The sequence below is a fragment of the Anomalospiza imberbis genome, chromosome 3 (assembly GCF_031753505.1).
Source record: "Anomalospiza imberbis isolate Cuckoo-Finch-1a 21T00152 chromosome 3, ASM3175350v1, whole genome shotgun sequence".
Classification (NCBI taxonomy): Eukaryota; Metazoa; Chordata; class Aves; order Passeriformes; family Viduidae; genus Anomalospiza; species Anomalospiza imberbis.
This window is the reverse complement of record NC_089683.1, coordinates 43956174-43978832: the sequence shown is the minus strand read 5'-3', so window position 1 is coordinate 43978832 and position 22659 is coordinate 43956174. Positions and strand designations below refer to the sequence as shown.

Here is a 22659-nt window from a genome sequence, read left to right as displayed (position 1 = left end):
GTTACACCCTCCATTGCACCCAAAGTGCTCAGTACTGGTAGAGCAGGGCAACTGGAGAGCAGCAGTTAGTATCCAGCCTTTTCCTTGTGGCAATGAAAAGGAGAATAGATGTCCTGAGTAAGGAGGGCTGAGGAATAAGTCATATTCCTGAATGTGTTGTAGATGAGAGGATCTTGAACAGTTCTTTGAATCTCAGTTGGCCATTTAACAAGCACAGGCAACGCTGGCGGTGCTCCCTGTACCTTGTACACATCTGCACATGTAAAATACTTCCCTTCCCTCAGCTACAATTCCCAAGTGGAAAATAGTATTTTTCTTTATACCTTTAACCTGCTAACTAATTCATAAATATGTGAGAGATGGGGAGGTGAGTTACTGCAGCTGAAATTTGTGGTTTGGCACTGTAGTGAAGCCAGGAGGGAAAGTCTGGAAGGAGCACCAAATCCTTGACTTCTTGAACTGGTTGAAGCTTTCCCGTTAACTTTAACATGGCAGGCTGCCACTGAGGATAGGGTTTCAGTGAGAAGGTACATGCTTTATATTGTGAGGGCTTGTCAGCATTTACTCACTTGTTTCAGAATTATTCATGTTTTATTCTGTAATTTGCTCATGCTTTAACTGCAAAGCTACCCATAAGTAGCCTTGAGTGATGGTTAGAGCTCATTGTAGTTGAGATCAGCGTTGGTTCCTGTTAATCTGCAGAGACACTGAAGTTTATGGTCACTGTCTGTGATGACCAAAAAAAGCCACCATGACCTTCCAGGTCCGTCTTGCAGCTACAGCTTTGGCTGTCCATTGAAATACATTAATTATTCTCACTCAACAATACACACGTTGAGTGGATGCATAAGCACAGGGTACATCAAGTAACTGCTGATGCTCTATGGCTGCTTGGCTTTTCTAGCGGGGTGTGTTCTCCATCAGCATTTCAGCCTGCATCTGTCAAAGCGTGTTTGTACATTCAGACACTTCACATGCTGTAGTTAGTGCTGCAGAAAAGAAAGGTCAAAACTGTTTTAAGTTATTAAGGTTAGTGGCGTAGATGTTTAGTGTCAGGACCCAACCCCTTTTTTCGCTGAAACTATTTCAAAAAGTTGTTCATAGCAACATTGCAGGTGCCACATTAGCAGCTTTGTGGCTAATGACAGCTGTCAAAATAAAAAAATGTTTTTGGAAAGTAGCAGTGTATGATTTTTTTGAAGGTTGAACTAGAAGTACTAGACACAGTTGAGCTCAGTTTTCTAGGCCTTGTTAAGAATTGTATCTCCTCTAGCCCAAATTTAGCTATTGAAGAATTGTGTGTAAGGTATTGTAGTCACCAAAGTGGTCACTGTACTCTTCAGAGAAAACTGGCCAGTACCAAGGATAACTCTTCACACCTGCTTTCAGTACTTAGGAAGGTACTGCCTCCAAGTGTGTTCATCTCTTCTCTGATGCCTGAAGCAAGATGCTCAGGTTGGAGAAGGCAACCTCTTAGTGTTTATTGTGTAGTAATATAAATCCTGTGCCTGATGGATGTTGGAAGTAGGTAGGTTGATAAATTTAGATACATCCAGGAGAGTAACTGCTCTGTTCATTGGTATTAACTGAAAATAAATTGGTGAGGTTTTGGATAGTTAGCTTTTTAAAAAAACATCACTGGTGTGTGTGAAAGTGCTCAGCAGGCAATTCATAGTATCCCAGAATGGGGTATCCAAAAGAAATGGTTCATTTGCACTCTAAAGATGCTTATTTCTTCTCCCCATTTGTCTATAAAGGGTGCCTGCAGCAATGGTGTCAGGCTTAGACAGGAGATTTGAAATCACACAGTCTTAAAAGTTCCTAGGAAATACAGAGGCATGCAGGATGCATCCTGCACTGCACGAGCAAAACCAAAAGGTTGGCTGATAATGCAACACACCCAACAGTATCTGTGGTTCTCAGTGCTGAGCATGGAAATAACAGAGACTCAACTTAAAGCTTGCAGTCAAAAAATAGCTCTTGTTAATAATTCAGCATTGTTTTAGCTTGCCGTGTATATAAGTGTTGGTTCTTAGTGTCTTCTTTTACTTCTGGTCTTTCAAGTCTGCTTGAATGTTTTGCTCTGTTTTGATTTTTGCATTTCTTTGTAGCTGCCATTACTGTAAGTTTTGGAGGCAGTTAGCAATGCACCAAACCCAGTTATAATACAGGTACTGTTCACAGAAGCTGTGTTCCTAAATTTCATGGAATGTTTTAAAAATATTTTGCATTGGCTTCTCATCTGTTATCTCCACCTGAGAGCATTTAATTTGTACAACAAAGAGGTGATGGAGAGTTGATATTGCTGCTTCCTAGGCAAGTTCCTTAGTAGCAGAAATCCCCACATAAGCCAGCAGCCTTTCTCCTGAGCAATTGAATCTTTTATAATAAAAAGAGTAATACCTCTTCATAAATATATAAGTCAAAGTAATAATGAACATCAGCTCTTAAAGAAAAAAAAAACATTAAACTGAACTGTTTAATCAAATAATTAGTGAGGAATTAAAGCATCACCACAACATAATTTTAAAATAAAAATCCCATTTTTGTTGAGGCAAAGCTATATATTATATAGCTTTATATATATATATAGCTATATATTATATAGCTATATATTATATACATTTGAAGTTGATCTGAGAGTGTTTATAATCCATTTTATGACACTTTTTTTCAAGAAATTTTGAGAGTAAAACTGGACATTTTAATTATAGATGTTGCTAAGAATACCAGTGGATCTCATGTGATCTCCTACTCATTGCAGAGGCAATAATTCTGCATGCAAAAAAGCTGTGTTGCTGTTGGGATGCTAACTTTTAAATTTGTATTTTGTATGAATTTCATAAACCATGTAAAAATGCTGGAAAATTAGTGCAGTGACAATGTAAAAAATATTTTAAATTACTACATACTCTCCTTGTGTATACAGCCAAGAGTGACTATATTTCAAAATATGTCATTGAATAGAACTATTAACTTAAAACATTTATTATGTTCTCCAGCCTCACTTAAGAAATTTTAGCCACCCTAGAGTTAAAATTACACATCGATTACTAATTTATAAACAGTGTTATGTTATGCTATACCTTATTATTTCAGGTCATGGCTAAAATTTCAGTTCATGTACTCTGGGGCTTTGGTTAGAAAATTCCCAAATTTAGACTACAAGTTCATGAGGGAGTTGGAAAGTTTGAGAGTAAAAAAAAAAAAAGAATGGTAGTGTTTGGGAAGAGGGGAGTAGTAAAGCTTTATTTAGGTGTTTATGAAACATGATTTCACATGTCTAGAAAGACAAGTATTGCATTTCACTGGTCCTTCAGAAACAAGCTAAAAGGATTTGAAGGTCATTGAGTTCTAGGGGTCATGACAGACCTGAACTCTATATGACAACATATATATGATGCTTTCAAAATAACAGGTTTTGACCTTCAATTCCAAAAACTTGTTACCCTTGATGAAAGGGGCACAACATACAACTCGGAACTTTTATTCTGGAATTTGAATATGCAAAGATGCATTTATAGGACTGTCTTCTTTACAACTGTGAATTCAAATTATTTGGTTTCATAAGACTTTGAGAAAACTAGAAAGAGCTGTTAAGATGTGAATAACATAAAATGGCATAAAATTGAAATTCCATCAATTTTTATATGCTTATGCTGTGGTATTTTTTCCTCTAATGTTGTCACATTAGACTCTCCATCTCACAGTGCTGCTTTGGCATTACAGTGTAGCCCTGTCTGTCCTACCTAAAATTTCTTGCTCATTTGGTTTATCTCCTCATTCTTTGCTTCCAGCAGATAAAAAAAATTTCCAACACTGGTGTTTTGCCCATGATTTAGATTTCCAGTCTGCATTGTCAGAGAAGAAGTTGTGTATATGTAGCTGGAAGATAATAAGAATCACCTCCTCATCTAGTCTTATAAACACATAAAAATGTCTTATATTACCTCCTTCAGGGTACTTTCTTTGATTTTTAACTTTGCTTGTATTTTGTCTTACTTGTATTCAATTTGTGAATTAATGAGAAGTTAAAATACTTTTGTTGCAAAATAATTTCTTAAATGACAGAAATATTGAGCAAGATTAAGATGTTTTAATCTTTCTCCTGTCTGTATGAGTAAATAAACAGACTTGTCACTAGAGATCTAAAGCCAATGACACAGGAGACAGAAGAGAATATGTTACATTATATATCGTGGGTGAACTGGAGCTCCAAAGAGTTTCTACACTGTACAGGCTATAGAGATGGAGATTAAAGTGAGGTAGTCAGTAGAACCACAGAGACTTTTAGAAATTACCAACCCAGATATTTTATTTTAATTGGTTTTAATTTTTTTAAGTCCAGTTGAAAAATTGGCATGCCACGAAATAAAGGTTCACATATGTCTAGTAATTATTCCAAGGAACAAACTCAGGATGGGAAGAGTTCTGTAAAGCAGAAGCTCTCATTCCTGCACAGCTGCACAGACATGGCAGGACTAGAACTAGGACTGCCAGGAGAGACATAAAGGCAGTGAACCTCCGCAGAGGGGTTTGTTCCTGGATCCTTTTGCTGGATTGAGTTCACTGTGCTGCATCCTGCTGCTATTACCTTACAGTCTCAAGAATGCTGTTTAGCAACATTAGCATCTTGAATAAGCTCATGGGCTTTTTTTAATAGCATGATGAGAATATCACTCCAGAATAGCCCTTTTCTTACACCTAGTAGGGCATGCTTGCAAGAATGGTCTCCTGATTACTTCAGCAATAGAACCAAGACAAATAGTAACATCTAGGTTCTGTACCTCAATGTGCAATACAGGACCATGTCTTTTTTCCTTACGAGTTTAGTTTGAGTATAAATCATAATGATTGTTTTGATTTTCATTACTTTCCATAACTATTGCTGGCAAAGATAAATGTTCTGCTTGAGTTATGCATTGAAATATGTGATATTTAAGAGCAATATTGATCTATAAATATCCTAAATGCATAAGCATATTGATTAAGCAATTCTTTATTCCTGTGTCTGCATAAATTAACTTTAAGCAGCATGGTTAATGCATTTCCAAAGAATGTCAGACTTTATTTTGGGTTCATTTACAAAGATTTAAGAGTTAAAGGCAGTGCGTGTCAGAAATTTTGCTGCATGCATTTAGGTATGCGAAAGAATTTTAGGATCAGAGTATGTCTGATTGTTTTCTTTCTCATGTTTTTTAGTTGTGTTTTCTGTGGCTTTGTTTCTCTTTTCCATGCTGTGCAGAATGGGTTGCTTGTGTGAGGTCCAATTTCCTGGTTTTGTGCTACCTGCATGATGTGAAGAATATCCTGCAGCTTCATGACCTAGCCACTGGTGCACATCTCAAGACTTTTCCCCTAGAAGTTGGTAGTATTGTGGGATATAGTGGCCAAAAGAAGGACACTGAAATATTCTACCAGTTTACTTCCTTTTTATCTCCAGGTAAGATTTTTTTGTCTCATGTTATTGTTCCTTTTCCTGAGAACAGTGTCTTCCTCATTTTTTGTAGTTTAGTAGTTATTTGGTATATTGGTATAAAACTGCTTCCACCCATGTTAGCAGTGATTGTGCACATAAAAATGTATCCTTTGATCCATCAAGCCTAAATAATGTGCCTGCTAGTATTTGAGACACCTGCATTAAGACTCAAGACTGACTTGTACTGGAGATAAAATTGTAGCATTCTCACAGTTCTTGCTTCATACAGCAAGACAGAAGGTGAAAGCCTCAGTAAAAGATAATTGTTAATGTGTTTAATGTGATTTTTAACTACAGTTTTAAAGAACATCAATAAAAGTCGCAGAAATTGTTCTCTGACAGTTTTATGATTTGTTTATGCATAGCCTTATTTGAGCATCCTTACTATCTGTCCTTACAGTACTAGGTGTTGGATCGCTATAGGAATATTCTTTGTACAGTCCTGCAAGTCTGGAGCTGTCCAAAAGATCACATAATACAGGTGTGACAAAAAAGTAAATCTTGTAGGATTTTGCATAGGAAGGGACTTTCTACACAATTGTCAATCTAGTATATGACAAGAAAATGTATTTACTGTTCACTCTTTTTTGTTGTTGTTGTTGTTGTTGTTGTTGTTGTTGTTGTTGTTGTTGTTGTTTCTGTCTGGCCCAAACAATCAATATCTAATACAACACAAGATTCAAATATGAAGGAGCAGATAGGTTTCAGCATCTTTATCTTCTTCCAAGGTTTTGTATCGTAAGAGGATAAAAATGTTATTATAACATCTGACCTATGTTTTTGCTTGTTTCAGTTAGAGCCCAGTAACATTACATTGCAAAATGGCTGTAAAATACTTTAGTTAAGTTTGCTGGTTTTGCTAGAAAGAATCATGTCAAATTATCAAAATTAGGTTTCTATCTTAGCAGATAAGAAGTGTGATGAGTTGTCTATTGTCTTACTGTTTACATAAACAGAAAAATGATATATTTTCAGTTCCTCTTTTAAACAGCATTCAGATTGTTGCAGCCATTGCAGCTGGAGAGTGGCTTGAGGACACTCTTGCATTTATCTCTAACTTCGTTCAGCCTGATGGTTCATAGTTGACTTGCCCACATTGTGGGCCAGAATTTGCCAGTTTTGCAGTCCTGCACCATTCATCTCAGCTGAGCCAGTAGAGTCTCTGCAGCTGCTAAAAATGTGTATGGGAAGAGCCCAGATCTGTTTTAGCCTGTGGCCTTCCATCTGGCCAGCAATAGCTGCGCTCACTGCCTGCTGGTTGCTTAGGCAGATTATTTTCCTCCTTTTCATTCATTTCCTTTAGCATCTACAAAGAATTCACTATGGCATAGCTCTGTTAACTGGGGCAGAGTGACCTGGAGTCTGGAAGAAAAAGGGAAGGTGAGAAATGAAGGTAGACTGAATGATGATAAGGAAAGAATGAGGAAAGCAGAGCAGAGAGGTAGTTTTTAGGTAGGTTTATTTTAGTTTGTGTGCAACCTCCATTCACCTCATCAGAGGAGTAATCATACAAAAGGTAGGGGGCTGATCCTTGGTTAACCTAGATATTCATACTTTACTATTGGAAATCAGTATAATTTGGACTTGTATTAGGTTGGACTGTTCTTTTTTTTCTAATGAGAAACAAATTAACATACTCGTGTTTAATACCTACAACAAAAGTAATAATAACCATATATATGAAGTAATGAATAAAGCAGTTCAAAACCCATATATGCTGAGACCATAAAATAATTTCTGGTATTCCTTGAAAAATATGGTTATCCCTGCTGTCCACTCTGGTCAGATGCTTAGGTGACCACTCTGATGTTTTACATTTATTTAGTACCTGGCAAAACAGTTTAAAATATTACAATGGTTTTTTATATGAACTGCTGTGACACTAAAAATACAACAGAACAAGAGATGCAGTAGCAGGGGTTGAATTGCATATTAGTGTAACATTAGGTTGATTTGCTCTGGATATGTAGTCTGTAACCGTGCTTATTCTTTATCGTGGTTTGCTAAGATGTGGCAATTCTGCCTGCTCTGTGTGCAGTGTTTGCCAGTACATTGCCCAGCTTGGGCAGCTGCCTGTGTGTCAAACAGCTGCTCTGCTGTTGCTGCCTGAAGGGCTTTACACTGCACTTCCACATCATTTTCTGGATCCTGATCTTTAAGGGAATTGGTGCCTTAATGCTGGTTTGTGCCTATCAGCCTTATTAGGCTTACTAGTCATTTTGTGAGAAATTAAAAAAAAAAAAAAATCCAGACTAGATTAGTCCTACTTTTGGTCCCCTGTTAATTCACTGTTATGGAAAAAGGCTTTATCAGCAGTTCCTAGAAGTGTTAGTTTACATCTGCATTTGTTTACCAATCTCTGTCTTCCTGATTTTCCAGTCTATAAAACCAACTTAAAGAGGCAATTCCCTGGTATCAGATAAGTTTCCTTATTATTTCATGTTTTAGTCTGTATGATTTTTTTTTTGTTATAACCTCTGTAGTAATTACTTCTATTTCCTGAATGTACCTACAATACACACAATACAGCAGGATTTCAAACAAGTCCTGTCCACCTTATTAATTTTATTTAATTTTATTTAATTTTATTTAATTTTATTACATTGAGGATCCCAGTAGAGTGCTTACTGCCATACCTTTTAGTGTTCTTTTCCCTAATATATGTTCCAAATTTTGCAGGTTGTTGTAAAGGAGAAAAACAAAGAATAATTAACACTCAAGTTAGTTTATGTATCCTATGTATCTGTAATACAGGCATGAATATTAGGATTTTTTAGTATGTTAGCCAGTGTGCAAACATGGTAGTCACATTGTATGACACATACTCAAATGTTATTAGGGTTGAATGACAGGAAATACATTTAATAGTTTAAATGCAAATTTATTCTTGGCTAATTACACATTTGTGTAGTGTCTAGATAGCTGTATTCCCTGTGATTTGGCCTCTGCTGCAACCTAGAAGTTCTGTACTATTTATAGACATAAGTTTTTTCATGGGCACAATCCTTTGGAAATCATATGTACAACTCAAGTGCAGATGTCTTCAAACCTGCAGGATCAAGATGCAAAAGAAGCTACTCAAGACCAGATTTTGTTCAGTTCCATAGGTAATCTGTGCTAGTCTGCCACAATTTCAAGCGGATGTTTTGCTCCTTCTGTTATCTAGGCCATTTGAATTTTAATTTCAAATATTTTATCATAAGGAGAAAATGGTTGACCTGAGTGAAATTCCTGATATATTTATTTTCAGTCTGATGGATGTAAAATGGAGTGTTTTAAATTTGACTTTACATATCTTTCTTCTAACATTATTGTTCTCAATAAGTCCTTTCTAACTTTATGTGAATGTTTTTTTTCCCCTGTTTTGCTTAAGCCTCCTGGCTTTGTGTGAGTGGTGAGAATTACTCTTTCTGCACAAAAGCCTTTGCACCCTCCCTAGATGAAATGCATATATGTAAGTGTTAAATTGTGTAATAAATGAAAAAATGTGTCCAGAACTACTGATTTTCACCCTGCTGAGTTACCTTCCCCATTCATGACTTCATCATAGTGCCTAATCTGACATCTTTTTAGTGATGGATATATACTAAGCTGACAAGCTTGCATTTTATTCTGTATTTTAGGTATTATATATCACTGTGATCTGACCAAAGAGGAACTGGAGCCAAGAGTTTTCCGAGAAGTGACTGTTAAAGGATTTGATCCTTCAGTTTACCAGACAATTCAGGTAATGAACATGAACCCTGCTGTCTTGCTCTAATCACCTATGCAAGAGCTCAAGACAACTGGACTTAGCTATTGGTGAGGGGGCTTGCTTTAGAACTATGCTTTGATTTTGAACTGAATACTATTGTAGGTGCTCTAAAGGCTCAGACAAGTGTCTCAGTGTAGTAGCATGGAGACTCCTTTGGAGGTGCCTATTGCACATAGTGAAGGTGTATAAGAATTAGATAAATTTAAGATTTATAAAGTTAAGAGAAATTACTTCAGTGGAAAACAGTGTAAGCTACAGATTATATGGAACAGGTTCAGGAGAATACAGGGTTCTTCACAGACAATTGCTTTGACCTCATAACAAGTATTGTTACTGAAAAGGTTATATAAAATATACATTTCCACTAAACACAGCTTTGGTAAGACCCTGATAAACTACTATGCCCTGGTCAGGACTTTTAAGACAGTATGGTACTTGTAGAGAGTTCATGGAAATTCGTTGAAATCACAGAATCATTTAGGTTGAAAAAGACCTTTTAATAGCAAATCCAACTGGAAACCTAATATTGCCAAGTCCATCACTAAGTGTGCCACTGAGTGCTCATCTTTTTTGTCTTTTAAAAACATCCAAGGATGGTGACTCAAATAAAATCATTAGGGGTCTAGAAAAACAGTCATTATATTGAGATGTTTAGCATATTTAAGACCTGCAATTTATAGAATAAATATTGGAGGGTGGATTCATTTTCTTATATGTAGGGTATTTTCATCTTCTGACTAAGAGTAAGAATGGAATAGAGGCTTTTTCTTTCTACAGACAAAGGCATAACAAAATCTGGTGCCATAAGTGGAACTAAATAAGCTTAGCCTGCAAAAAGGTGAAATTATGTAGAAGGTAAGCAACACAAAGCGATGTGACAGCATGGCTTGGAGTCTTCGAAAAGAGATTAGATACTTCTCTTAATATCTTATTTTTAATTTTGCCAATGTGCAAAGGCACATTGTCTAAAAGCGTAAAGACAGTAGTATGTGTACATGAGGTGGTTGTAAACAGCCCCGTCTGTTTGTCTCTGCATCTCCAGACAGAAATAAGAGGGTAGTAGAGAATAATTTCCTGGAAATGTTCTCACAGAGAATGCATTTCTGCTGCTTCACTCACATTCATTAAGGGACTTCCTCAGGATAACTTTAGGGCAGAGTGAGCTGGATAAGAAAAAGAAAACTGCATTCTCTTTAGGAAAGAGCTTGGTACAATTGTAATGCTGCCATCACACCCAGAAGGATAATAATGAAACACAAATACCCATGTAATTAAAAAGAGTATAGACGAGGTTGCTGTAAATTAGAAATAATGTATTTTTCTAGTGTATCTAATATTATAAAATAAATGTCTGGAAAAATAAGATCTCGTTTTACACTTAAATCAATTACATGCTAAACTAAGGTAAAGTAGAACAGTAATACAAATAATTTCAAGGAGAAAGCATGCTGTTGCTATGCCCTTGGAAACCTTCTCTTTGTAAAGCACTGGCAGAGAATCACTGCTAGGCTGTAACTTGGTGGAAGTCAGTATCAGTGTTCCTGGTTTTCTCCTTATTCGGCTTCTGCTCACTTCCAGCTCTAGGGGAATGTGACCTGTGTAGGTACACTGGGATCAGTGCTTATAAAGAGCACTCTTGGCTCACCAGTCATCCAGCTTGATCTCAGTATGATCTCAGTATGGCAACCTCTTGGAAATTAAGTTTTTGATGTCTTTCATTCAGCTCCATGGAGAAATCTCAGCTGAGCTGTGAAAAAGGCTGTTTGTCAAGGCCAGGGCTGTGACTGCCTGCTCAAGTTTGTAGTAACTGAGCCTGTCAGTGCTGCATAGGTCAGATGAACTAGTCTTTGTTTCCATTTGTGTGGTCCCACTTAGAGCCTTGAAAATGCTTCTTCTTGGAGGAGGGAAAGGGGACGGAAGGGTATGAAAGCAAGGTATGAAAGGCTGTCAACCTAAGTGAATACTTAGCCATTTCAAAACACAGCCAACATTGAAGGGAATTGTGAAAAAAATCAAAAATAAGAATGCAAGAAATATACTGAAAGTAGGCAAACCCTGATTATTATAGGAGAATGAACAATGCTGCAGAATCTATTTAATAATTTTAATTTCCATCAGAATTACTAAGTAATAAAGGATAATGTTGCTGACTGTCCTAATCCATGTCCTTAATGAAAGGCTTTCTTTATTCTCATATACCTGAAAAAATACCTTCTAATACTAGCAATCTTCCCAGCTTTGCTGTGTGGCATATATGAAACTGTATTGAATTGTTCTTCAACAGTCTTTAAATATAACAGGATCAAGATTTGAACTGAAATGTAAGCATTCTCTTGTATATGAAACCTGAATTAATGGCAATCAGAAAATTGCCACAGTGCCTCTTTTGGTCTTTCAAATCCAATCTGCAGTATTTGGTGTATGTTGTAAAGTGCAAGGGTAGACTAGTGATAAAGTTTACTACACTAAGGAAATTTGTGGTAGAGCTCCTGCTTTTTTTGTACCTAATGTTAAGATCTTACACCTTGACAGCCCAAACTAAGAACAAATTAGCCAACTTGCACTGAAGGGAGAGCTGTTTCAACACACATGACTTTTGCACCAGGGTGGGAGCATGTTTGTAAGTTACTGGCTCCATGTGACACCCTGCAAGTACAGTCTAATTTATTGTGCTGTAGCTTGTACTTATGCCCTTATCTTGAAAGACTCTGTGACCTTCATGAAAAAGTCAAACTGTTTTAAATGGTTGCCACACATTAAAATTTTTTCCTGGCTGCTTTTGTTAAATAATACGTTAAGTTGGTTTCATTACTCTTTCTCTGACAAGTGCTTTTTGAAATTTGGTTTGTCTTCCCTGCGTACTTCCGTCTATCACAATGACAGACTTTTTCAGGAAATATCCTGGGATGGGCTTTACAGAATGTAAAAAACACTTTTACAGGAACTTAAAAACAGCACTTGCCCCTAAGCACTTGCCTTGCACTGTGTTAATAACTCAACTGTTGCTTTAAATAAAAGCATTTTATTTAAAAAAAAGTATTTTATCTCTGTAAAGTTGCCAACTATGTTCTTAAATGCCTCTCCATGTTAGCACCTCACAGTGATACTTAATCATGGATAAAGAGTCTTCTGGTGTGGCTCACAGCACACCTACTTTAAGGTTGATGTGTAGGCTTTTAAGTGTTAAAATTGCAACAATAAAAATGTTGATTGACTCCTTTTACCATTCTTTGAATACCCTCCAGTACTTAAAATACTTCGAGATGAACCAAAAATAGATGTTGCTATTGACAGATGCACTTTGGATTAGCTCTTGCAAAAGGTGAAATTCATAACACAGCTTGGATTTACAACTTAGTTTGATTTAAAAAGCAGCTGCTGTTTAAATATTGCGGCACAGATGCAAGAAGCACAGGTCTTAAAAAAGATATTTCTCTTTGGGTTGGGATGAATTTCCACCTTTCTTTTGCATAAATTACTTTTGCAGGTGAAGTAATTTTCATGAGAATTTTATTCTTTTCTTGCTTAGTCTTTCACTCCCATCACTAAGTCATTGCAGTACTGATTTCAAGTTATGAGGCATTGCTAGGGAAAATTTGTCTACAGTCATTCTCATTCCAAGTGGAACTTTACACCATACAGTTTGGCACAGTGATTAATCTCTGCTTCAGGAAAATACAACACTGAGAGAAGATGAGTCAGGCTTGAGATTGATTGGCAGAGAAACTTGTGCCCAGCACCTGCCCATGCTATTCCTGGATCTTGCTGTTGCTGGTGGTATCATTCCATGAGCATTAGATTCCCTCATTAATATAAAAATAACAGAGGAAAGCAGTGTCCTCTGAAAACTGTAGTAAGCTCAGCCTGCTAAGCAATGCAAGAGCTGATATTATAATTATCTCTGATTTTTCAGTGTAGTTACAGAGATGGTCTTAACATAATTTTCTTCCCCTTACTCACATATATATCATAGAATCAAAGAATGGTTTGAGTTGGAAGGTATTTCAAAGACCGTCTAGTTTCAACCCCACTGCCGTGGGCAGAAACATCTTCCACTAGACCAGCTTGCTCATCCTGGCCTTGAACACTTCCAAGGATCATACATCCACATCATCTCTGATCAACCTGTTCCAGTGTCTCATGACCCTCACAGTAAAGAATTAATTCATAATCTATCATCCAGACCTTCCCTCCTGCAGTTTAAACCAATTCCCTTTTTTTTCTATTGCAATATGCCCTTGTAAAAAGTTCCTCTCCAGTTCTTTTATAGACCCCTCTTAGATACTGGAAAGCCACAATTAGGCTACCCTAGAGCCTTCTCCAGGCTGAACAACCCCAACTTTCTCAGCCTGTCTTCATAGGAGGGGTGCTCCAGCCCTCTGACCATCTTCATGTGTCCCCTCCGGAACTGCTCTGACATGCCAGTGTCCTGCATATGTTGGGCACCCCATAGCTCGATACAGTGCTCCACGTGGGGCCTCATCAGAGTGGTGACCTGCTGGCCATGCTTCTTTGGATGCAGCCCTGGACACAGTTGGCTTTCTGAGCTGTGAGTGCACATGGGCTGGGACACATTGGGTGTCTGGTCAACCAACACCTCCAAGTATTTCTCCGCAGGGCTGCTCTCAGTCCACTTCCATCCAGCCTGTGGTTGTGCTTGGGATTGTGTCAATCCAAGTGCAGGAGTTTGTACTTGGCCTTGTTGAACTTCATGAGGTTCACACAGTCCCACCTCTCAAGCCTGCCATGGTCCCTCTAGTTGACATCCCTTCCCTCCAGCATGTCCACTGCACTGCACTGCACAGCTTGGTGTCAGCAAACTTGCTGAGGATACTCTCAATCCCACTGTCTGTTTTGCTGAAGAAGGTGTTACACAGCGGCAGCCCAAATTCACCAGAACTCGAGTGCAACTTTCTATATTAATCTATCATTGTAAGTGGGAGAAAAGTTCAGTAGCTTTGAATCTATCTGCTGAGACAAAGCACTCTCATACCAGAGATCTGAAGGCATGTACTTGCAACTGATTCTGAACAAACAATTTTCCCCTTTTCTACAGAGGAGTATTAATTTTGGCATAATTTTCATCTCTCCTAAGAATTCATCACAATCAAAAAGGGGTTGATTTTTGAAGAGTTGAACTTCCTTTCTTCTCACAGTATTTGGGGTTTGAATCCTGCCTTGATCTCATGGGATGGGAGGATAGAATTAATGCTTGGGGAAAACAAGTTGCTTATTGTTGTTTGTTTCTGTTTTATTATTTCCTTGAGGTTTTGTATTGCAGTAAGGAAGAAAATGAGTTCAAGAAGCATTTGGACAATACTTTCAGGCACATGGTGTGACTCTTGGGGATGGTCCTCTGCAGGGCTAAGAGTTGCACTCGATGTTTGTGGGTCCCTTCCAACTAAGCCTATTTTGTGATTCTGTGAAATATAGGGGGGAAGAAGGAATTTGACAAACACCACAGTTTTAGTGCTTGCCACAGTATGGCAGACACCTGCTCTCTTGCAGGGGAGAAACAAGCTTTGAGCCACTTCTTTCAGAGCTCCCAGGAAGGAGGTTGAAGGCTTTGGCTCTTATCTCACCTAGTGCTTTGGCACCAAGGCACCAGTCTCACTCTGGAGGACATCAACAAAATCACAGTGACAACTGTGACACTCTTGGCAGGTTGCCTGTGAAATATAGTATCTTACACCCTTGGATTGCTACAAACACCACATTAGTCTGCCATTACCTCTTCTAATTGGAGGTCAGTGAAGAAACACTGAAACACTGAAAATGTAGTGCTCTAGTTTAAAGACCCTTGTAGTTCTTGAAAGCAAAGAGATTCTATATTAAATATGTTAAATATTCACAGCCACATTACATTCCTTTTTAAGGGAGGAAATTGTCAGAATCAAGGACTTTACATCTAGATAGAGTATCAAGAGATGGATTTCTTATGATGACCTTAAATGCTCTTGAACTTTGAAATCCATATGACTGAGTAGCAGAATAGCAGTTGGCTCTATATCCATTATAATTTAAGTAGCCCCCAGCCAATGCAATTCAGATATTCCTTAGATATCTGGAGTAGGAACCACATCTCTCTATTCCAAATAAGAGGATGAAGTGATAGACTTTGCATTGCTTTCTTCACCAGTCCAGTTCAAATCCTATTTTAAGGTCTAAATGTCTGGATTTTCTCTATCCTCTTCTTATATATCACTGGGGATTGATGCATGGTTTAGGAATTTGGAGCTTTTGTTCAGCAGAATGCAGAACAATGGAAATTATGGTTTGGGATGCGGGGGAGTGCAAAACTTCTCTTAGGAAGAATTAGCACACTACTGACCACACAATGTGGGAAATAATACTAAAATATTTTTTTTAAATACCCTCTGTGTTCATTTGTATTGTCATATAGGTTTTGACGTTCTGTAGTTCCAAGCTTTTAGTAATAAATTGTTTATTTTTCTGTTGAGTGTACAGGGAGTTTGAGAGCTTCTTAAAATGGAAGCATCTGTAGACCATTAATGCTCTAGACTTTATAGAAATGTTCATTTGTTTCAAGCAAACAAGATAAGTGATTGCTTAGTAGTTTAACTAAAGCTCATTATGAAATACTATTCTTGTGCCTTACTCAGTAGAATTTTGGTTTGAACTTGCAGTGGTTTGTTTTCCTTTTTTCTAGCGAAGGGAGATATTAGTTGGCTTACTTAATCCCAAGCTGCATTCTACGCTCTCTCAGAATTCCTTAAAACACAAGGCAAAATAGCACAGACTGAAACAGACCTGTAATCATTAAACATAGTGTAGTGAATTGAATTCCTCTTTGCACCCAGGAGTTTTAAATAAGAGCTTAAGGAATTGTAGTGGAGCTTAAAGGATTGCCTCACATGTCTTAAATGATTGCATTGTTGATTGTAAATAAAAAATAGTTTTGATTTTTGCAGTAAATGGGAAAATACCTTTTGCCATCAAAAATATTTACAAAGTCATTCACTCAGACACCTTAAATGAACACATATGTTGAGGTCTTCAGGAACCTCAGTAGGTAGATTCTTTGCTGATATAGAGATACTAAAATTATAATGTTGTACTAAAAGTACTTGAGGTTTGTCTTCTTTCTAAAAAGTCACTGAAGAATTTCTTCCCTTCTATTTTTCCTCCAACTCTCATATTCACTCCTCTGATTGAACTCACCTCCACTAATTAAGCATGAACACATTGCTATTTTTGTTAACTCTCTTACAGGGTAAGTAAGAATTCTATTTAATGTTCCTCAGTGGAAATCTACTTCCAGCTTTTCTTCTCCTCTTTGTGTAGGCTTATCAGTGTTATTTCTCAAAGGTAGTGAATATTATTAACTTCATTCTAGAGGAGCAGAAACATTCAGGATGAAATTTGTCCATGGCTTCACATTGATGAGGTGTTGCTCTGGGGATATGGTTTGTTGTTCTAATGGCAGTGGTTTGCTGATCCTCAGAGTTGAGTTTTCAGATGTGTGTTGAAAACCTAATCAAGAAGGTTATTAAAATCTTACACAAATAGTTCAGAGCACTTCAGCATCAATAAAAAGCCCCCCTCTTGATATGTCTAATAGTAATAAAGGCTGACAGCACAGAGTCTTTTGATCATTATAGTGTTTGTGTGTATTGTATAGTGCAGATCGAATGGCCAGTACCATCTGTGGTAGGGGATCAAACGCAGAATGGTTCCACAGGAAAAAATGCTCAAAAGCCTCCTTGTAACTGTTTAATTCTTGCTTAAACCAAGTAGTCATAAAAAGGGGAAATTTCAGCATAGTCCTCTACTGAAAAAAAAAGTGATAGCTGCCCCTTTTCTCACTAAGAAGATAAATGTCAAACTTTGGCATGCCAGCATTGTTCAGAATGAGAATGCTCCTCTGCAGAATGGGAATATTTCTATCCATCTGCCCACCCATCATTTTGCCTCATGGAGCCTGGCTGGTGGGGTGGGGTTTAATTGTGATGATAATGCTGTATTGAGGACAGATTGCTCTGGGACCACAATCATGAGTTTTATTCAGCTGGCAAAAGATCATTAGATGATTGCAGTTGTCAGTCATCACTGGTGTAGGCCAGCATTCGAGCCACTGACCTAGCAGGGAGTCACACTGGCTGCCTTTACTAGGCCTCCAGGAAAACCAGACTTCTCTGGTTGTATTTTTCAGTACTGTGCTAGCTGTGTTATGTGGGTGCATTTAATAGTCTTTAGGTTTCCTAGGAAGGGGATTTATTCTTAGTAAGAGTTACATACCCGTGTATGTATCTGTCTGTTCCACAGGACAGTGTTTAAATCCAAACACATTTCCAGAACAGTAGCAATTATAGTAATTTATTTGTTAGTGAAGCTCATATTACTTCAAAATAAAATGTTAATAGGTGTTTGCACATCTGTGTTATACATATGGGCAAATTTTAAAAATGTTTTCTTTGGTTTTAACATGTAAATGTTTAATACTTAAATTTTTAAACCATTTCTCAAGTTTAACTAATACAGACCCATAATGCAAGTGGTAGATTTTTGAATAGATCTCTGTTCTCACCAGCTGTTCCTGTAGATTTTGTTAGGTATGTAAACTCCCTGGATGGCCTTCACATTTCTCAGTTTCATGGTTTTATGAAAGGCAAAAGTCTGTGAGAAGGGAAGTACTTTTTCTGTTTTAGAATCTGTCTTCTTCACTTCTGCTTTTGAAGCTTCTCTTCTTGAAATCAATAAAATCTGTGTAAGAACAATCTCAGTAGCTCATCTTATCTAATGACGTCCCAGGAGGTAGGATACTGGCTTTTCCTGCAAGAAGAGAGAAACCAACTTCTCTTCTACTGCCCAACAGCTGCCTGCAGCTGTGAACAGAAAAGCCTGTAGCAGAGCTGCTGTAATAAACAAGGGGCAAAAAGACTGGGAAAAAGAAGAAACTACCATGCCTGAATGTGTTTGGGTGTGGTGGTGACATGGGCATGACTGAGCTGTCGTGGGCACTATGGCAGGTCACTTCTGCCTGGACCAATCCTGTCGGATTTCTGTCTGCCTTGTGTTTAAAAACCTTCACACTCCCTAGTCAATCTGTCCCAGGTTTTCACTGAGTTTGCTGTTAAAAAGCTTTTGCAGGGAACAGGTGGACACTATCTAAAGGTCTTGCCTGAATTCCCTTCTTGAGTTTGAAATGTGTTGCTTTGTGTCCCTCGCTGACATGGAAGGCAATTGGTTCTCTTCAGGTTACAGCCAATTTCTGCCTATTTAAAGACTGACACAGTGTATCCCTCAATTTTATTTCCCTTTAGACTAAAAACAATCAAAACAAAAGAAAAATATGCACTCTGTTCAGTTTCTCTAGTGGATTCTATGTCCTGGCCTCCTATCACTCTGCATCCTCTTCCTGGAATCTGTTTAGATGCTCAGCATCTGGTATGCCATGGTTTCAGCTGAACACAGCACTCCAGCTTTGCAAATGTGAATACAACAGGAGGGGTTGATAACACAGTGTGGGTGAGACTTTGGTTTATATGACCTCATGTAGGGTTTGCCCAACAATTCATCATTCAAGTTCAGTTTGGCACGTCTACATCTTCAAGATACTTTTTGAAATTACTTTTTAGTGAGTTGTTCACTGTTCTTTATGTGATTGTATCTGTCAGGTTATACAGTATGTTATATTTCTGGCCTTGCTGGATTGCATTTTACTATTTCAGGTAGTTATGGCTTCTCTGTGTTACTCCTTTCAAAAAGGACTCCCTTGTCCCCTCTTTTCTGCAGTGTCTCCGTGTTTCCTGTTAGCAATTAAGCTTCACCACAGCTCCATGCTCCCATTTAAATACTTTACAGTGGATGCATCTTTCCTTCTGAATAGTGTCCCTGTAGGCAACTGGGGAACTGGAGTGTTTTCAGAATAGCAGTGGCTCTGGCGGCAGAGCTGAGAGGTTTGTGTTTCAGAGTTGCAGGCCTCCAGGCACACACAAATTCATAACTAGTTTATGCAGTTATTTATTAGGCTTCGCAGGCAACTATTACAAAGAGGTTTAAGGAGGTAGGGCAGCTGGCAGAGAATAAATTAGAAGGTTGTTGCTCCTTTATTTGCTTGGTTATTGCAGGACTTAAGAGTCTTAATCATGGGCCACATTCAACAGTGTGCTGGACAGCATGGAAATGCAGACCATCGTAGGGCCCTTACCAACCAAAGCTTGAAGAACAGAGAAATAAATTACATTTGGAAGATTGATAATGATAGCTATGCATTAAATACCTAAAGGAGACAAATCCAAATTAGAACTGCTAAAAAATACAGATAAACTCTTGATATATAATATAAATACACACGTAATCACTGCAGCCCAATAAAATTATACTTGCTGTTAATCCAGGGTCAAAACTGCTTGGTGGATTAGGGTTTTTCTTGTTGTTAATTAATATTCATCATCATGGCAGAAAGCAGATTAACAGAGTTGAGAGTGGAAAACAACAATTTCAGATGTTGGCGAGATCTTACACAGACATATGAAAGATGAAAATCTCTGAAAAATGATTGAGTATGTGTGGCCACTACTTGGAGCAGACTGCTATTGAAAGGGGAAAAGGTAAGCAAATTATAGCAACTCTTGTAACCTAAAGTTACAACTCTTGCATTCACTGTGAGCATGATTACCTTAGAAAAGGATGCATATTAATCAGGATGATCACATAATATTATGAGCAGTTCAGTTTATACCGAGAAAATAATTTTTGCTAAATAGCAGTGAGGAGATTTTGGAGAACTTCTATTCAGTGTTCGATGGCACAATCACACCTCTTAGTAATATGCTGGTGTTGCTGACCACTTTGAAGGGCATAGTCTCCATTTACTCCATTTATAAAAAAAACAGAGAAAAAATGCACTAGGAGCAGTAAGGCAGAGCTTAAAAAGCTTAGTCAGTGCTTTGTCAACAGATTTGGCGGGTTTTTTCTTAAATTGGGTTCACTGCTGAAAAGACAAGCTAAACATAAAGTGCTTTGAAAAATATCCAGAGATGCAAAGTTGCAAAATTGTGTAAGTGGAACACATGAGTGGAATTGTTCTGCAAACCTCTCTTATTTGTCCTCAGTATAAGAACTGAAGTAGTAAAAACTTAAAAATCACAAAATCTTGGTGCATTCTAAAAGAAATTTTTTTGAAGGAAAATAAAGATAGTTCTTTTTCAGTTCACTTTCTACCCAAAAATATTTAAATCACTCATCTTCTTTGGGCTTTTGTCTGCTTATGATGCAGTACAAATTCATCAGTGGCAATTTTATTAATGGTAAGCTAGTTTGCATCTTCATTTAGCAGTTGATTTGATTTTATCAACACTGCTCAGAGGTACTGTTAAATATTATCTTCCCTTAGATTAATTATTTCTGCTCTGTCCTTGAGTCATCTCACAGGAGATTTATGGGATATGGGGAGCCTCTAAGAACTAGTATTATTCACAGTAACTAGTGTTTCAACTGTGTAGATGAATGATATAAAGGAAGAGATTATTTCCTTAGTTCCAGCTTCTATTCTCACAGACAGGGAAAAATTGCTACATAAATTCTCCCTGACAACTCCCTGAATTGCTTGCTCTTCATCCAATTTGTCAATTATTTTTGAAAGAACTAGTGTACAGAGATTCCTGCTAACAGCTAAAAATAGTCTGGATGCAGAAAAGCTTCAAAGCATAATGCCTGAAATATCAGAGTTGTGTTTTACCAGTAAGGACATCCCTGACTTTTTCCTTCTGCTTACTGGTGGTTTTTGAACTGATAGCTCTCATTCTAGTTGATCTGGTGTCATTAGAAATTTGATCTGTTGATTTATTGATAGTTGATTATTAGTTTTGGATTATGATACAAATTTATTAGCTTTGGCTGTCTTGTTTATGTTTTGCCTAAGAAAGGAAAGATAGCTGCAAACTGTCCTTAGTCTTAGGGCTTAAAAAAAATGTTCCTCTTTTGTTACTTGTTTTTCTCTGCCCTGTTCCAAGAGTATTACAAGGGTGCTCCAGTACACTCCTTAGTGTTCCTGATATGAAGTCCCTTCAAAGTCTTAATTTTGACATCTGTCTCGAAACTGCACTATCAGTTGAATTTTTTGCTGGGTTGCTTTATATTAGACTTGGAATAATTTTTTCCCTAAGCATTGTTACAACAATCAATGAAAACTCATACTTCTCTTCTGCTTCTGGCTATTCACTGAGTGATTTTTCTTCATTGTACAAATGACTACTACAAATCTGAAAACAATAGCACTATCTCCAGAGGAAACTGTTGAAATCAATAGCATCTGAACCTTAGAATTTTTTTTTCTAAGATAGCACCATAGATATTTTACAGGACTTTAGTTTTACCTTGACCATTCTCAAGGGATTTTTTTCCCCTTCTGCTACCATTTTGGTGGTTTTTTAGTCATGTAAGGGCACAAATGAGTAACTTGAATTTAAAGTGTATCTCAGAAATTTAATTATATTTAGCTATAATTTGAGTGGGAAAATGCATATGGAACTGCATCACAGTACTTTTAATGACCTATTATTTCAGTAAGTACTTTGAAATAAACATTCACAGGAAAGTGATTTGGAACTGATTTTGAAACATGCACTGTCTGGTTTAGAAGATCTCTCTTTTCTTTCAAAGCAAAAAGCATTAATGAATTTTTTAATATTCTATTAGCCTCATGCAGGTTTTGTAGGTGTTTAGTGATCTATAGCACTTCTGATTTTGGGTACCCAACTTGACATCTATAAACATGGTATGATTCTCTAAAGAAGAGAGCGCAGAGCAGAGCCCTCTGAAGTTGCCTGGCCTTTGAAAGTCACGAACAAAACTTCTTGGCCATGTAAGCGAATGCATAGATCCTCTTGAGGCTTTGACATAAGCTGACATTTGACACCCCCATTGTCAAGATTGAATTTTCTCTGTGCAAGAATTTTTGGATATGAGCTTACAGGTGAAATTTGAGGATCCTGAACTGTGTAGATGCCCCTACATTAGGGAGAAAATCCAACAGTAGTTGTGTCATTTTCCTGAAGCTTGTAAAACATTCAGCAGTGAGGCTATGTTGAGATGACCAAGAAAGTGTGAAGCAAGATGGAGTCAAAACCAGGAAAGATGAATTAGCTAGTTACTAGTAAATGTTAATTTTAATTAGTTAGCTATTTACTAGCTAGTTTGAGTGAATGTATCTCTCTCATCTCTCAGCATGTCAGATTAGGTGTGTGCATCTAGCACATCATGAAACCATAAATAAGAATAGTTATTGTGAAGTAGCTTGCAAAAAGTACGTTTTTCCTCTTGCTTACCCCATGCTAAGTTGCTTCTATATTTTTGCTCTTAGAGGGTTTCTCATTACAATTTAAACTGATTTCCAGCTTGGTAAAAATGAGTAGTGTTTATTTTCTAATGCCCACACACTGCTGCAGTGAGTTGCCTCTTG

At 37.5% G+C, this 22659-nt stretch overlaps 1 protein-coding gene across 1 annotated transcript in view; it reads left to right on the top strand.

Annotated features, from left to right (window-relative positions):
• PREP (prolyl endopeptidase) overlaps positions 1-22659 on the top strand; it is an 84667-nt gene that overhangs the window by 40660 nt on the left and 21348 nt on the right. Inside the window, exons 9-10 of the mRNA XM_068184168.1 lie at positions 5246-5443; positions 9103-9206. Of these exons, the coding sequence (XP_068040269.1) occupies positions 5246-5443; positions 9103-9206 (302 nt within the window). The remainder of the gene's footprint in view (positions 1-5245; positions 5444-9102; positions 9207-22659) is intronic.